General features: G+C 36.4%; 1 protein-coding gene across 1 annotated transcript; it reads right to left on the reverse strand.

Annotated features, from left to right (window-relative positions):
• Positions 1-873: 873 nt before the first annotated feature.
• LOC146488686 (3-hydroxyisobutyryl-CoA hydrolase, mitochondrial-like) lies at positions 874-13,814 on the reverse strand. Its single transcript, XM_085116870.1, has 17 exons — positions 13,731-13,814; positions 12,459-12,507; positions 11,301-11,327; positions 10,628-10,744; positions 9,389-9,473; positions 9,217-9,297; positions 8,394-8,446; positions 7,721-7,799; positions 7,406-7,483; positions 6,869-6,936; positions 6,036-6,122; positions 5,774-5,829; positions 5,523-5,604; positions 4,124-4,138; positions 3,643-3,747; positions 1,827-1,860; positions 874-1,264 (listed from the first exon to the last, which is right to left on the reverse strand). The coding sequence occupies exons 1-17, from the start codon at positions 13,754-13,756 to the stop codon at positions 1,149-1,151; spliced, it is 1,158 nt and encodes a 385-aa protein (XP_084972996.1). The 5' UTR covers positions 13,757-13,814; the 3' UTR covers positions 874-1,148.
• Positions 13,815-15,724: the final 1,910 nt, after the last annotated feature.

Below are 15,724 nucleotides of genomic sequence, written 5' to 3' on the forward strand. Positions count from 1 at the left end.
CTTATTCATTGCGGTGATAATTTTTGCTCAATAATACACTGATCAATTCAAACCTTCATCTTCTGCCCCCCCCCCCCCCCCCTTCCTCCTTGGGAATTTAACGATTTTCTGTTCCCAGTAGAGTACGGCATTTGATGTGAAAGGCCTTCCAGAGGGTGGGGGATTTGAATTTTACCTGGGTGGGGTAGGGATTTTGAGTCAAGTTGATGCCTTTCTTTCAACGAGTTCTTCAGTGTTCCTGATCCATAAACATATCCAAAGGGGGAAAATTATGCCTCTGTGAAAAAGGAGTATGTATAAAAACCTGAGTGTCATGATTTCAGTGCAGATTCTACAGCCTGAATGGTCAAATGAATTCCTGCCAAACAAGTGCAAAGTTTTATTGTTAAAAAATTGTAAAATAATGAACATTTGTTTTTTTGGAGAGAGGCATTTGACTGTCAAATTTGGTGCTTGTGGGTCAGGAATTTGAACGAGCCAATTATCAAAAGTTCTCAAACTCATTAATAATTCATCAAGCCAAAACAAAGCAAATCACGACCGTGAAGGAGGTTTAGAAATGTGATCTAAATTATCATAAAATTTTGAGAAGCTATATCAAACACTCAAAAGAGTGTTTCCTCCTATTTCCAAACACCTCAAAGTTTAATTGGTTAAAAAAAACTCGGCTGCGCCTCGTTTTTCCAACCTACTTCACGGTGTTTGGAAATCAGAGGAAACACTCTTCCTTGTGTTTGATCTATTACTTCAAATACCCCCCCGAGGGGATGTTGAAGTTTCAAATTGACCATTGCATAACTAATGAACCACTATCGGATGCAGTTTAAACTAAATATAAGTATTAAATAATAAACTAAATGAAACCAATGAGATAAAAAGATTTTAAAATTTTATTTAGACAACCCAAGACATCACCCATTGCACCCCATTGGATACCTTACAATATTTTGTCCTTAAAAACGTTCATTCCAGCTTGTCATTTGGTATCACAAGACCTGTGCCAGACTCCTTCAAATTTTGATTTATTAGATTAACCAATCTGCCTCATTCTTCATGTCTTCTTACTGACTAGAAGTCCAGTAAACAAGGAGATACGAGTCTCTTGATTCTGCTAACACCCTATTTGCTGAAAAGCACTGTACTTCAAATTAAAGTACAAGTTCCCTGTCTCCTAATGTTTCAAAGTAGTGATCCACTGTTTCCTTTGATACTCCACTCAAAGAACTGGGATTCCATTTAGGACTGTTATCTTTGTCTATTAAAACTGAAAGACAAAATGATAAGAATAAAGAGTAGTTTTCAGAATGACGCAATTAAGAATACAGCTACGCTGAGGGAGTTGAATTTGTGTTGACATCCCCTGAAGGCAGTACTAGACCATTTCTGAGTTGCTTTGAACCTCATTATGAAAGTGAGGCTTTGTGCATAGTTTTTATTTAAAAATTAATTTTCATTCATACGCAAATAAAACTGATTTTCACATGAAAAGCTTTACACTTAGCCTTTTGTAATGAGGTTCAAAGCAACTCGGAACTGCCCCATTGGAGGAAAAAACCGGACCAGAGAAAGCAGCGGAAATTGAGCCTAAACTGAGCTAACATGTTTTTTTTTTTTTATACCATGACCTATCTTTGGTGAGCATCAATATCATGAATACTGGTGACACAAAGATGTGCCCCATTTCATTCACACCTTTTTTTTTCCAATTTGATCTTTTCTTGGAGAAAGGTGGAGCATCAACCAGATGTCTTGTTCTCCTGACAGTAACTGAATAGCTTAGAATTCCAACTGTTTATACAAGAATGAAATAAACCTACAATTCATACCTGCTCTTATTCCTTCATAAAAATCATTATCCGCCTGAAGAGAAATAAAAAATATATGTTTCTTATTTTAACTGCCTTTCTGTTTGGCAGTATATAAATAGGCCTTCCACACATTCATTTCTAAGAAATGACTATGGGGGAGGCTGGTGTAGCTCTAACCCATGATATTCATTGGTGGTTAGATCAGTATGGAAAACTTTTTTTAACAACAACAACAACAATAACAATTTATTTGAAAAAAAAAATAACAGAATGAATGGCTTGTCCCGCAAATAGTTACAAAACTAATTGAGGCGGGACAAGACGAATACAGGAACTCTTTAGAAAACTAACAAGAACTTACAAATACAGACATGCAAAAACTTTACATAGTAACAAATTTAAAGTATTTTACACTAGTAAAGTAATAATAGTAAATGGAACAATTATTTAGTTAGTCCTACATTTTTAATTATAATAGGGATTTCAATATAGTCATCTTCTTTTTCCAGGACATCAAAAAGAAATAGGCGAAGTACCATTTTGAATGTTTTCTTCGGCAGGTCTGTTATATGAGATAGTATCTCATTCCACAGCTTTACTCCAAGTTGAGAAAAAGAATACTTTTGTATTTCTAATCTACAGCTTTTAACGTAAAACTTTCTGGAGGTGGATTATCGTGTATAATATGAATGAATACTGGAAGTTCTCTCAAGTAAGTGAACAATGTTTAATGGTGCATTATTGACTTTTTTCTTAAAATGAGTTAACTCTCAGCTATAGGCCTCTATGCTTATTAAGGCCATTGTAGAATTTATTCATAGTTGTTTAACCTCCTCAGTTTGTGGTCAATTTCTATTTCTTCTCTGTGGGACTTGATAGCAGGAGAAAAAAACAAATTTTAGGGAAACAAACAACGCTTTTTAGTTTGGAAGACATCCTTCAGCAGTTAAAATACTGAAATGGAGTTACGGAGTTTAGGGAGGGGTGACTTCTATTTTTTAATTATGTCAGGAGTACAATAATTATGGAGAATTCAGTTTGGAACAATATTATCAATTGTTGAAAAGTACGGTAATTCAGTTTGGAGCAAGACATGGTAATAATTTATTTTCAGTTTTACCTTGAACAAAACATACAACTGCAATACCGGAGGTAAAAATTCTTCACAGTTATGCAGCTTTTTCTAACATCTTTATGGACCATTTTCATAAATGGCAGCCAATGTGTAATTTTAGACTAAAAAGTAGCGATATTAAAACATGACGTTTCGGCGACGACATGTCACCATTATGAAATGTAAATTATAATAAGATCGGTAACATTATATAAAGAAAGGAAGGTGTGAAATTACATTAGAATAAAACGAGATGGAGTAAAACAAAAGAATGTGCAAAATTAAATGAATGTTACCGATCTTATTATAATTTACATTTGATAATAGTGACATGTCGTCGCCGAAACGTCATGTTTTAATATCGCTACTTTTTATTCTGAAATGTTTTTCCAAATCCTTAGTTATCAGAAATGTGTAATTAGCACCTACTAACCTCGTTGTAGAGTAAAAGTTCTTACTATTGAATTTTGCACATGCCTACAAGGCTAGTACAGTTAATTTTCATGAAAATAAAAGAACGTCCAATTATTTTTGCACCATTTTTTAAGGTCTGGTAATAATTTAAATACCCCTGGTAAGTATCTTTTACTGAGGATGGTTCTTGACAAAACGGAAAAATTTGTCCCCTAAACAGCATTGTGGTTCCTTTAAAAATTATATACCAGTAATTCTTGATGTTCCTCTTTGAGAATTTTTAATTTTTTTCATTTATTTGCTTACCATGCATCTCTGAGTTAATCTGTATTCCATCTTTAAACAATCTGCAAGACTTAGCGCACCTCCTTCTTGCAACTGTCTTAATGTTATTTTCAAGGATGTGGGAGACTAGAGAAAGACAAAGAAAGTTTTATCAACAGTGACTGCAGAGTACTAGAGATGAACGCAATGTAATATTCAGCATTCGATAATATGACGAATGATAACAAAGTTATATCAGCAAAGGTTATCAGGACTCCTGAGGTTATATATTATTTTAATGGCCCACTATAACCAACAAGCAGGCTCTATTTGGGGAAGTTGCAATTATGGGTGAAAACTGTGGGTAAAACAAGTTTAAATCTTAATGTATTAGTCTTGTTAAAATCTTTTGCCTCCAACTAAAATGTAATAGTTATGTCACAAACAATAACATTAGCAAAATTACTTGATTAAAAGCATTGGTAACAAACCACTCAATCAACACCAAATTGCATGTACTTACCATTTTATTCAAGATCTAAAAACATTAAAATAAAATTAAGAAAAAAGAATTACTAATTTAATTCTTTTTAATCTAAAGTTAACAGTCCAACTTATTCTGGTAAGACTGGCTTTGCTTTGTGTTTGCTGTGACTGTGTTTTCACAGGGGGTGGGGTCATTGATAAATAGTTTCTGTCATGTCTCAGCTTAATACCCCACAAGGTGGTGCTACAACTCAAACAGTGGTATTTTAGACTTTTGGAACTTGCCCTCTAACCAGTCATTGTCATCATCATCACTCTCCACACCAGAAGATGCATAAGGCCGTCATGGTGTCAGTCCAACCTGCCCTGCTTTGTGCCATATTTCAGCTTATTCACTCTGCCTTGTCCTATTCTTTCTCGACAGTCCTTCTCCAAGTCACTATCAGCCTTTCTGACACCCTTCAACCCTCAACTCCCAACCCAATGCTGTTATGCAGTCGTCCTTGCCCCTCTCCCGAGTACCAATCCACAAATTTCCCACCTCCTTTTTAAGAAAAGGTATGATGATCACTGCTGCCATTTTTATATGGGAGTCGCCCCAAACCTCTGACCATTTTTACAGTGTTGGGAATTTATTTTGATTTACGGTGATGGATCATTGAGAATACAGTAAACTATGCACCTGTCCAACAATTTTAGGTATTTTGTGATAAATGCCCAACCCGCTATTATAAACACCTTAATGTATCCAATAAATGTCTGTTCCAAGAATAGGAGATACAAAATAATTCAGTTTAACTATGGAACCCTTGTCTATAAAAAGTATTGATGAAGCAGATAAAATAAAAGGAGACTAATGTGCGCCTTGGACCAATGAGAACTAAAATTTAAAAAACGTTTTGTACTCTTTTCTCTCTAATAAATATGACCCCATATCAAATAACACCACCTTAGAAATAAAAAAAAATTAAGGACGGTGCCTACTATTGTTACTGCGCATACGTTCTGCGCATCTAGAGATAGTCGGGTTTCCTATGGGTAGTGCGCACTAATACAGGGATATTTTTGCGCGGTTTAAAACTATGCAGAGAAAGCAGAACTTATTAAATGCTTTTGGTATCTCAAAAGAAAATTGGGGGTAACCATGCATTTTTCAGAGATAATTAAGCTTCAATTTAGGAAAAAATCCCATACATTGCTTTATATTTTGGCGGTTTTTAGAGATATTATTGCTTAATTATCTCTAAAAAATGCGTGGTTACCCCCAATTTTCTTTTTGGATTCCAATAGGCCTTGCTGAGATCTGCTTTTCCCGCATAGTCATAAACCGCACAAAAATACTTCGGTATTAGTAGGCACCGTCCTTAAATGTAATTAAATATCCTAGGTGGTTCATTGCGACTACCTAATCATTAAAAAAAAAAACATTCATTCACCTCAATTTGCTGTAAAGCCCACTCTGAACCATCCTCCTGTAATGCCTTTAAAATGTCCTCCATAGTTGGTTTATCAAAACAGCTAAAACAAAGATTTTGTGGATTCCATAAGAAACTGAATGTAAAAGGTGTTGGTTCAGTGATTAGGTATTTGCTCTCATGTAATCAACAGAAAGTACTTCAAATATATTTTTATTTTTCATTACTTTAATAAATTTTGAACGTTAAGTGCATAATAGTATATTAGTTACCTGTTTATCTGGTGTGCAAATTTTTCTAGTACAAACTCTTTCTGTCCATCACAGCACTGCAAAGAGATGGTGACAAAGTTTTTTAATAAGCCAGCACACGTTGGAATTTTAATATTTCAGTCCGTATACACTATATGTTATTCACTAACTCCCTAAGACAGGTGATGATGCAGGCACAATTTCTGCTGTTGCCCATTTGCACTAATAATTTGTTTCAATACATATACGCTATCTTGTCAGATTACAAAGTAAAAGCTCTTACTTGCTTGTCATAATCATTTAACACTTGCTCAACACTGTTTAACTGAGGATCAGCAAGACTAAGAAGAGATGACTCCAGATCTGCTAGCTTTAAATTAAACAGGAATAATAAAAATCATCAAACAAATTTACTAAATAATCCATTATTAACAAAAATCAAAGTTAAGTGCTTTACTTGTTACAACTTATTAACAAACATTCTGTCCGGATTAATTATTTAGCTTTTGATCATCTCAAATTTTCTAACCAGAATGTTTAAATGAAGTTGTAGTGTTCTGCATGTCCACTAACAATCTTTCAATATAAATATAATAACATTTTTATAAGGTAAACAGTAAGGGAAAAGGTTTATAAGTTAGTATAATTTTATCTCCGTCGATAAAACTATCAATAATGAAAGAGCTGGGAGTATTCAGGTTATTGTCCAATGTCAGATTTTCAGGTAGTTTTTCTCTTTTTTTAACATATTGGGCTGATGAATTTCACCCCTTCCCACCGACCCCAGGGCTGTTTTGGCCATAATGTTTAAGAAAAATTCCTTCCACTGAAAAGGCACATTTTCGGCAGTCTGGCTTTGTCTTCAGTAAAACCTTGTTAAAATGAAAACAGGAGAAATAATTACACAGTATTCTTTGTGAATTAAAACATTACAGAAAGGGTGTTGAACAACACACATTGTAAAGGAACATCTACCCTTACATAGTTACAGAATTTTCGCTAAAACCTTATGGTGCTGGTGTTAAAAATCTGTCAGTGAGCAAAAGTGAAAATCAACCTCAATATGTCCCCAGCCCTTCAATATTATTTGAAACTCAAGTATTTATCTGCAATCACCTTTTCACTGGTGACAAAATGTGTAGCCACCCCTGCATGCTTGACATCATGACCTTTTAACCTGTGACCTGAAATTTATAAATTAGATAATTAACATCAATTTCCTCTGACTAGAATTGTACAAAATTTCACAAATATCACTTTTAAGTTAGTGCAAACAAATGGATATAACACTACGCAGCTTTTACACTCTGGAAGAGAAGAGAGGCGGAAGTGAAGACTAGCCATGGTGTCTCCAAACTGTCATATATGATTGTGGGTACAGAGTCAGGTGTACAATGTGTGTGGGAGGGGGGGGGGGAGGGGTAAGGAAGACCTTTCTGGCCCTTCAGGACCAATATACTTTGAATAAAGAGACCCTCCAGACCCCTTCCCTAGATCTGGCTATTAAAATTTAGCATAAAGGGGGAACAAATTAAATCCTTTACAACAAAGGCCATAACAAACTTACGAGGCATCACATCACATGTTGCTTCAATCAGTGCAAAATTCCTCAGTATTATTCAAAAGCAGTAATTTCTTAAACCTGCATCTCACCTGTAAGTGCTAGAAAGATACCTAATTTGCCTTTCATTCTGGGTAACGCATATCCACCACCAACATCGGGAAAGAGACCTGACAAGAGAGGAAATTGATACACACATGTATACTAAATAAGTGGTTCAGTTCCATCAAACGGTGGCGTGAATATCAGACTGTCAAAAGTTTTAAAGACCTGTGCTTTATAATTTGGTAACTTAAAATAATTTGCACAGCACTCTGACACAGTGCATATTGATAACAATCTCTTTAATACAGATGCTTCCTAGAAAGCAGTAAATTTCATTATGCACAATATTTTAATTGTCATACCTATAGCTGTTTCTGGCATAGCAAACAATGTACGTTCTGTGGCAACTCTGAATCGCCCATGGACAGATAAACCAACGCCCTGGAATATATTAAAATATTCAATTAGTATTAGAGTGGAAAAAAATTTGGCCTGAGTCTGAGTTTCACTGCAATACAAACAAAACTTGGAATATCTCTTCTAAAAACTAATTTTATTCACTAAATATTAAATTACTATACTTTTTACTCATACATGCTAATTTAATTAGTGAGAATGTGTAAAAATATGCATTAAAGTGATGCATATTTGGCATGTATATTAATTAAACCTAGATAAATTTGAATAAAAGTGACTGAATAATATTAGAACAGCAACACAGGGTTTATGGTCAGATTGTTCCATGGTCAGTGCAGTGAAATCAATACAGATACTCTATCGATCCTGTGAAGAGATCATCCTTCTGATTGATCATGTGAGCAGTACTCAGAGACTTCACTCATGGAGTGATCAAATTTTATTGATTTTTTTTATTGATTTTATTGAGTTTTTATCTGGCTATTTTTAAGTGTAACAATCTGACTTTTTTGTGGAACGATTTGACGTCACTGTAGAACAATCTGACAGGATACCCAACACAGCAGCGTGTCCTGTTGCTCTGGCTGCGGTAATTTAACAGATAAGTGTTTCACTCACCCCTCCCATAGTTATTCCATTGATCAGTGCCACATAAGGAGTTAGCAACATGCCTGACAATGAACACAACAACAAAATTACAAAGCTGCAACAACTTCAGTTGTTATATTCCACAAAGTTAATAAACAACAGTTACCCTGTACATGAAGCAGAAAAAGTTAAAACAGACTGGTGTTATCTACACACTAACTACAGTTACAGAACTGTAATTTTAAAACAGTCATTGGTTTGGTGTAACTTTCCAGTCCTGTGTAAATATAAATTCCTGTTTGGCATCTCAGGGTTCTTTTTTCACTACAGTTGAACCTGTATTAAGCAGTTACCTTTGGGGAATGGCTGAGTATTATTATTTGTCACTCGGGACACAGAAAAGTGTCCGTTGTCCATATTAACCAGTGGCCGTGTAAAGCAGGTTAATTTTAGAGAAAATAAATGAGCTTTTCATTGGGACAAAGGAAACTGTCTGTAATATCCGAGTGTCCATGTTGACTGGGGGTCTGTGGAGTGGGGTTCCATTGTAGTTCTAAAAGGTCTGAAACATGGGAAATAAAGAGTTGGCTTAATACCTCCTTACCTAGAGTGTGGGGAATTCAATACTCTATGAAGTCCTAGCCACCGATGGGGCATTTGACTGAGTGTGTAAACCAACAACACAGTGGCCAAAATGTTCAAAAGAGTCAAATGCTCAGGGGTTTGCCTCAGTGCGGGGGAGGGGGGGATAGCTACTCTTAGATTTTACTGATACGTAAGTCTTATTCCAAAGCTCAATAATTAAAATAAAAATGCACTCTTATGATGTAACACGCAACTCTTCATCGCTCACCTATGGTATGATTTAACATGTATTCCTCTTTGAAGAACACCTTTGTAAGGTCATCCCCTTTTTGTCCAGCTTCAGCAACAGCTGAAAAGTTCAATTGACAGAATTATAAACAGACTTAGAATACACGCATCTGCACATGAATGAAATATGTTAACTGTAAGTACTATTTCACCTCGTACATCTCCTCCAGCACAGAAGGCACGGTCCCCTGTTCCTTTAATCAGCACTAAATTCACACCTGGATCAACATCCCATTTCTGCAAAATTTATAATCAAATAAAAATACCGGTATGTTTTGTTCACTTCATTCTTTTCAATATGGTGTAAGGGATCTAGCAGTCATAAAGGGCTGTAACCCAAAACACCTGTTTGGAACTTGATGTCAGAGGTGATCTTGACCGTTGTAGGTTCATTTTACCCACAAAGTAACTGCATTAGTATGTGATGGGTGTGAAGCTTAATCCAACATTTGGATCAAAACAAAATGACAGCCATGTGGTGTAGTGTGGCCCTGCAATGTGCTAGTGTGTTCTAGCTCAAGGAATACTTTTTAATTATTTTTTGTTTAGTATGAGATAATCCCTCAAAACTTTAATTTAATCAGTCATAATATTATTATTGCAAGATTGGCTTACATTATGTATTCAATGGTTTTGTAATGCATTGAGAGCAAATTATTTCAATTCATGTGGCAAATTTAAACCTTACGGGAAACTGAGAGGGTACCTAAGGCAATCAAACAAGACAGAACAATGCAATTGCTAACATGAAACGCTTTTGGAAATGTGAGTAATCAATTCTTGAAGATAGGAAACAAGTCATTTTCATGCATGAACACCATCTTTAATCAAATCATAAAATTAGTGGGACATTTTCTAATTAAATTTGTTTGGAAACTTCTGAAGGAAACTGTATGGCATAATCCCTTGCCAGTCCTTTTGCCCTTTTCAGTCTCACTGTAACCATCTTGCTGTTGTGCAGGGAGTAGCAGGCTGTCATGTCATCTAATCCCTGACAAAGTCTACAAACAGCTCTTCCAAAGCACTAGCAAAACTGTGGGATTGACAAGTTCAATGCTTTGATACCTGAGATCACAGATGGAACTATTTAATAAAGAGCAGTATTGACTTGACTGTCGAAAGTAATTTGGTGATTGCTTTGGTTTTCCTTTGCTACATTCTGGAATTGGTTCATAAAACTCACACCACTGTTTCAACCAATGAGAAGCAAAACCAAAACCATGAATGTGAATGTGAATTTGTTCCCATGCGTTTTCCCATGCTTAGAGCTGCTGGTGACATGTATTTGTAGTTCTGATCGGTTCATTGTGCTGTTTACATCTCTCATGATTGGCCAGAGTAATTACTTTGGTTGGTTTTACGATACTCAAATGAAAACCGCTCCATCTTACCTGTAACACTGGGTAGATTTGTCTGATCATGTTCAAATTAAGAGCATTCAGTGCCTTTGGCCGATTCAGTGTGATCACTCCAACTCTATTTTTAACTTCAAGTAACACTTCTGCATCCTTAAAGATTGATACACAACAAACCTTAAGCATATCATCGCATATGTCAAATGTGACAAGACAGCTAAACTCCTCATACCAGACCAACCATATACTAAATAATATTATTATTAGAACTGTAAACAGACTTATGATTCCCTGTAATTGTGCAGTTAATTACATTGTACGTAAATACAAACCAAAAAGGAACTAGGTTTCTAAGACTAAATAAAACTTAACGACGCTTCATATGACTGAATACAGCTCATTCCATTAGCTGTTTGCCAGGAACTCTTACTGATAATCAGCATAATAACAGGCTTGCATGGATAGACTATTTTATCTCAGATTGATGAGGCCAATTACACAGGTCTCTTAAAATGTAACGCTGGTTTGTTTTTTCTTGTGTTTCCTTTGTTCGAAATTATCACTTTTGATGATACTTTATGATAATGATTAGGAAACAAACCAAAACAAAATCAGCTAACACCAAAAACAAAATCAATAATAAATAATAATAATTATTATTACGCCACAGCATAACAATTATTAAGGACTAATAATAATTATGAATTACCATTTCTGCACTGGTAGATGACATTCTCTGAAACAAAAGAAGACAAAAACATCAGACAACACAAGACTTTTACTGTATAATTAGAAAATAGATTCCATGTAGATTCCATAGATTCCATGTTAACCTACAATCAGGCATTCTTTTTTTTCGGGGACCACAAAAGTGTGGCAGCACGAGAGTCAGCAGTTGGGAGAAGGGAAGAAAATTATCCCGACCGCCGACTCTCATACTGCCACACTTTCACATTCCCCCGAAAAAAAGAAAACCTGATTTCAGGTTAATTCCATGTGAACTCTGATAATGCAAAAATGACATCAAAACGTTGTCAGAACAAAGTGTGGCTCATAGTATGACTGATATTCTTACAATGTTTTGAAGTGCTCATAATGTATGTTTTCACAGTACACTACCTTAACTAAAATTATGTGATATGTGTTTTATGCATACTTGTTTTATAGCGATTATTCCACACAAAATTAGAAATGTTGTAAATAATCATGGTCGTGAATTTGGGTTTTATTTTGTCATAATATTTTATGATCACTGAGCAAGCCTACAGAAATTGACTAATGGTAGGCCAACTGGGGGCACAACAGGCTTGAGATTGGTTAATGACCTTCCATGTACTTTCATGAACAATTCTGCCAGGAAGGGCTAGGAGAACTTCCTGTAGCACATGATACCACACCTTGGAGAACAAATGGCTGTAAAACTTCACACTACATCATTGCACTCTATCACAGGGCAATAGCTCATTACTTTGGTCATGCTATAAGCTGTTATCCTACTAGGGAGGGTGAAAGGCCGAAGACCATGGCATCACAGAATGGACTGGCCTGTCACTTTTGCATGTACTACTGCTGTTCATGATGTACAGTTCTGGTAGGAAATAGTCAAGGTATCTCCTGTGGTCTCTACCTTTCAACCATAAGGATGGAAACATGGATACAAAAATAATAATGTGATCTTTCTGTGAAATTTTATTGAAGTTAGCATTAACATCATAGAACATTAATTTTCCATAACAAGGTATCATTTAATTTTATTATCCACCACTATGACTTGTACACAGAACAACTGTTTTCAAAAGCATGGGAGCTCTACTGACAGGTTAGCCTATCTACATATAGGCCTATTTTAAACCTACACAACACTTACCAAATGTCTGCATAAAGTTCTAAGCTGTCGACAAGCAACAGACGTTGACCTTAAACGGTTAAAAGCGAAAAACATCAAAATCAACGCTAAGTTAGAAGTAAGTTCAAACTAGTAATATTTACAATTTAACCTGAAAGTTTGGAAACCCATTTAAAACAACTTGGGAGATAAGTAGATTTAATCAAATTTACCATGATTTTACACAGCACGTTCCTGCTTGTTATGTTACATTGTGGGTTAATAATATAATTATTACAGTTGGATTTTGCTTTATAAATGCTTGGCACAAACTAGGGGACATGTTGCAATGACATGTAGCAGGGACTTTTGCCTAGTGTGTACATCCTGATTTCATGAAAAACTGCTATTGTAGGGTCAAAATTTAATCTCTGGAACACGTTGCATGAAATTCAGCATCTTTCAATTTATGCGTCATAAAGTGGGGACAAGACTGCCCACATTTTCAATGTTGCATCATGTGCACTGCTATTGCAAACTGTTCCTGCCAAAAAGTAAAAATGAATAAATAAAAATGCATTATTTATTATCCCATGAGCCTTCAGTACCTCTCATCTCCCATACAGTGCACATGAGGGAGCATGTCCCCACAACATGTCCTCTAGTGTGTGCCAAGCTTTAGTTTTAAAAAATTATCCAGATTAAATCATGATGGAACATTGAATATGAACCGCACATACCTACATCAACTCTCCCTGTAAGTCTCAGTAAAAAAGTCTACTTGCCAGGGGTCCCCTTAGGCGAAAGCTGATGACCCAGACAACCCAGGACAAAGGCATCTTGTATATATACTATCGCGGCCCTATGCCCCACTGGGGGCTCAAAGGACTAAGAGAGAGAGATATATACTATCACCTTCTTTTGAAACCAACCAGTTTATTTTAAGTTGATGTAAAGTCAGGGGTTGGGGTATAGGATGTTGAGTGGAGAAAAACTGAAAAAACCCGTTTGGGGGGGTGGGGAGAGGGGCAGGGGTGAGGGGTGTGAACAGGAAGAATTGTAACAAGCAAATTTATATTACATGTTCAAAGGGGCCTACTTAATCAGTGAACACACGGATTAATTAATGGAACTCAACTCAGTAGGTTTTGCTTCCGTGGGCGAGAAATCACAATAAAACTTGCTTTTTAAAAGCTTATACATTATGCACCGACTTCATTATGATTTGGGGGTTGAATTTATACTAATAAAAGCTGGCGGAAATGAGTCAAATGACTTAACTTATAGATTACTAGATAATATTTATCAAATCACCTGCTCATCAAGCGTGTCGGGTACATTGATCCTTTACCAAAGAATTATTTCTCGATTCTCACTGATGTCCAAGCCGCACGATGATGGCACGATCTCCATCTGAGCCTGCGCATTCCAATCAGTGACTAGCGTTCTTACATAACTGTCATGTAACTCTACTTGCTGTGTCTCGATTTCAGCGCTTCGATGTTCCTGGAATTTATAGCTCACTCACGTGATCTGTTCTCTCGCGCGGTGATCGTTCGTTACGCGTCGTGATTGTAGCACGCGCATACTGTGAACCATTAGATAAGCGTTAGCTTATTTGTCATTTTTTAAACCGACGAAGGCCGAAGATTTTTTGGCCGAAACGTCTTGTTAAAGTTTTTTTAAACGTTTGGTTTTTAACGTTTTACAAGTCAGTGTCATACACATTTTAGATTACATTATGTCCATTCCTGACTGCAATTTCACTATATTTCAACTGCATTGGAGTTAGTAATCTACTCAGTTAGAGAGGGCAACTTTGGCTTTTACCAAGTTCGGAGCCCGGGGGGGGGGGGGAGGGGGGGTTCGGAGATGCTGGGAACTGAGCTAATACCCCGGCTGTTTGCCCTGGACCTGTCGAATCAGTTTATCCAGGTAGCTACCACTACACACAAGAGGTGATGATTCTGAAATAGAAACATATATATACCTCCGCCAGTATTTGCCAAGTTTGTTTAAGGGAGGCTTGTGGTTCAGAAATCTGAACACCTTTTCTCAATGATCGCCTTAAAATAGAATCAAGAACAGGAAAACGAAATTAGTAGGTCTCACGAACGCTCCTACAGCTGTCAGGCGCTGGGTTGCAGTGACGGGGTCGGAAATCACGAGAGTGGTGAAAGAGTTTGAATCAAGCTTTGAAAAAACAAAACGCAGTGACACCTGTCATCTAGACTTGCCACAAGTCGACTTCTTTAAGCGGAGAAGTCGAGAAAATAAGCGAAGTAAAGGAAAAGGAAAGGGCTTTTAGAAAGTCTACCTGTCATCATGAACAAGTGCGATCTGTCCAAAAGGCCTTTGCCAAAAGACGTCCAAGCACTTGATGGATATGAATAAGTGGGAAACCCAGTAAATGATCCACAGCATTGCTTGCTTGATTCAAATGCAATGCAAAATGCTACAAAGAAACTTTCAAAAACGTTTCCCATGAAATTACTTCTTTACAACAGTACAAAACGTTCAGACTAAAATTTATTTCGTGCTGTGGTACATCACGATTCCAACTGTTCAGAGTTATTACGATACAGTAAAAACCCGCATACAAGAACACCCATTTTCGGGGTTCAGGCTGGTTGGGTTCTTATATATCGGGTATTTTAGGTGAAATCTGGAAGTGTTCTTAAGTGTTCTTAATTTTTTACTTCAGTCTAAAAAAAAATTTAAGGGATTTACTAACTTTGATGAAATACATAACTTTGAGAGAAAATTAAACTTGAGACACACATTAGAAAATAAATTGCACAAGCAAGTGAAGTTACTAGCATTTATGCAGAGATCTTAGTGCAATACCACAGTAAAGCTACAGACACTGTTTGTTCTATTAAACTGAAAAGGGAAGAGTTTTTATATATAAGAACAATTTTCAATTTTCAGGCTGAATGTGTTCTTATATATATATGCTCCTTTTTTTACCAAATTTCAGCCTGGGTGCTCTTAATCCACATGTTCTTGCATGTATGCGGGGTTTTACTGTACTACCCCGACTCGCACTCGAGTTTGACTCGTGCTACTAGTTAGCTCGTAGTCGTCGTTTGGAAAGATATTAAATAATCAAATTAGCGAGACAAAAAGGAACCCTGGAAAGGAAGAAAAGACTGGCTTTGACAGTGGAACTAGGTTTTGAGGCATTCTGCCCGAAATCCAATTGAATGAAGAATTTCTTTGAATGGTATCGTCGCGTTTGTCTCCGTCTCGTAGGGCGATGTTTCTGCTAACGGTTGTATACATCAGGCTGTCTATTCCACCCCCCG

The sequence above is a fragment of the Pavona decussata genome, unplaced genomic scaffold, assembly GCF_977016875.1.
Source record: "Pavona decussata unplaced genomic scaffold, jaPavDecu1.1 SCAFFOLD_9, whole genome shotgun sequence".
Taxonomy (NCBI): domain Eukaryota; kingdom Metazoa; phylum Cnidaria; class Anthozoa; order Scleractinia; family Agariciidae; genus Pavona; species Pavona decussata.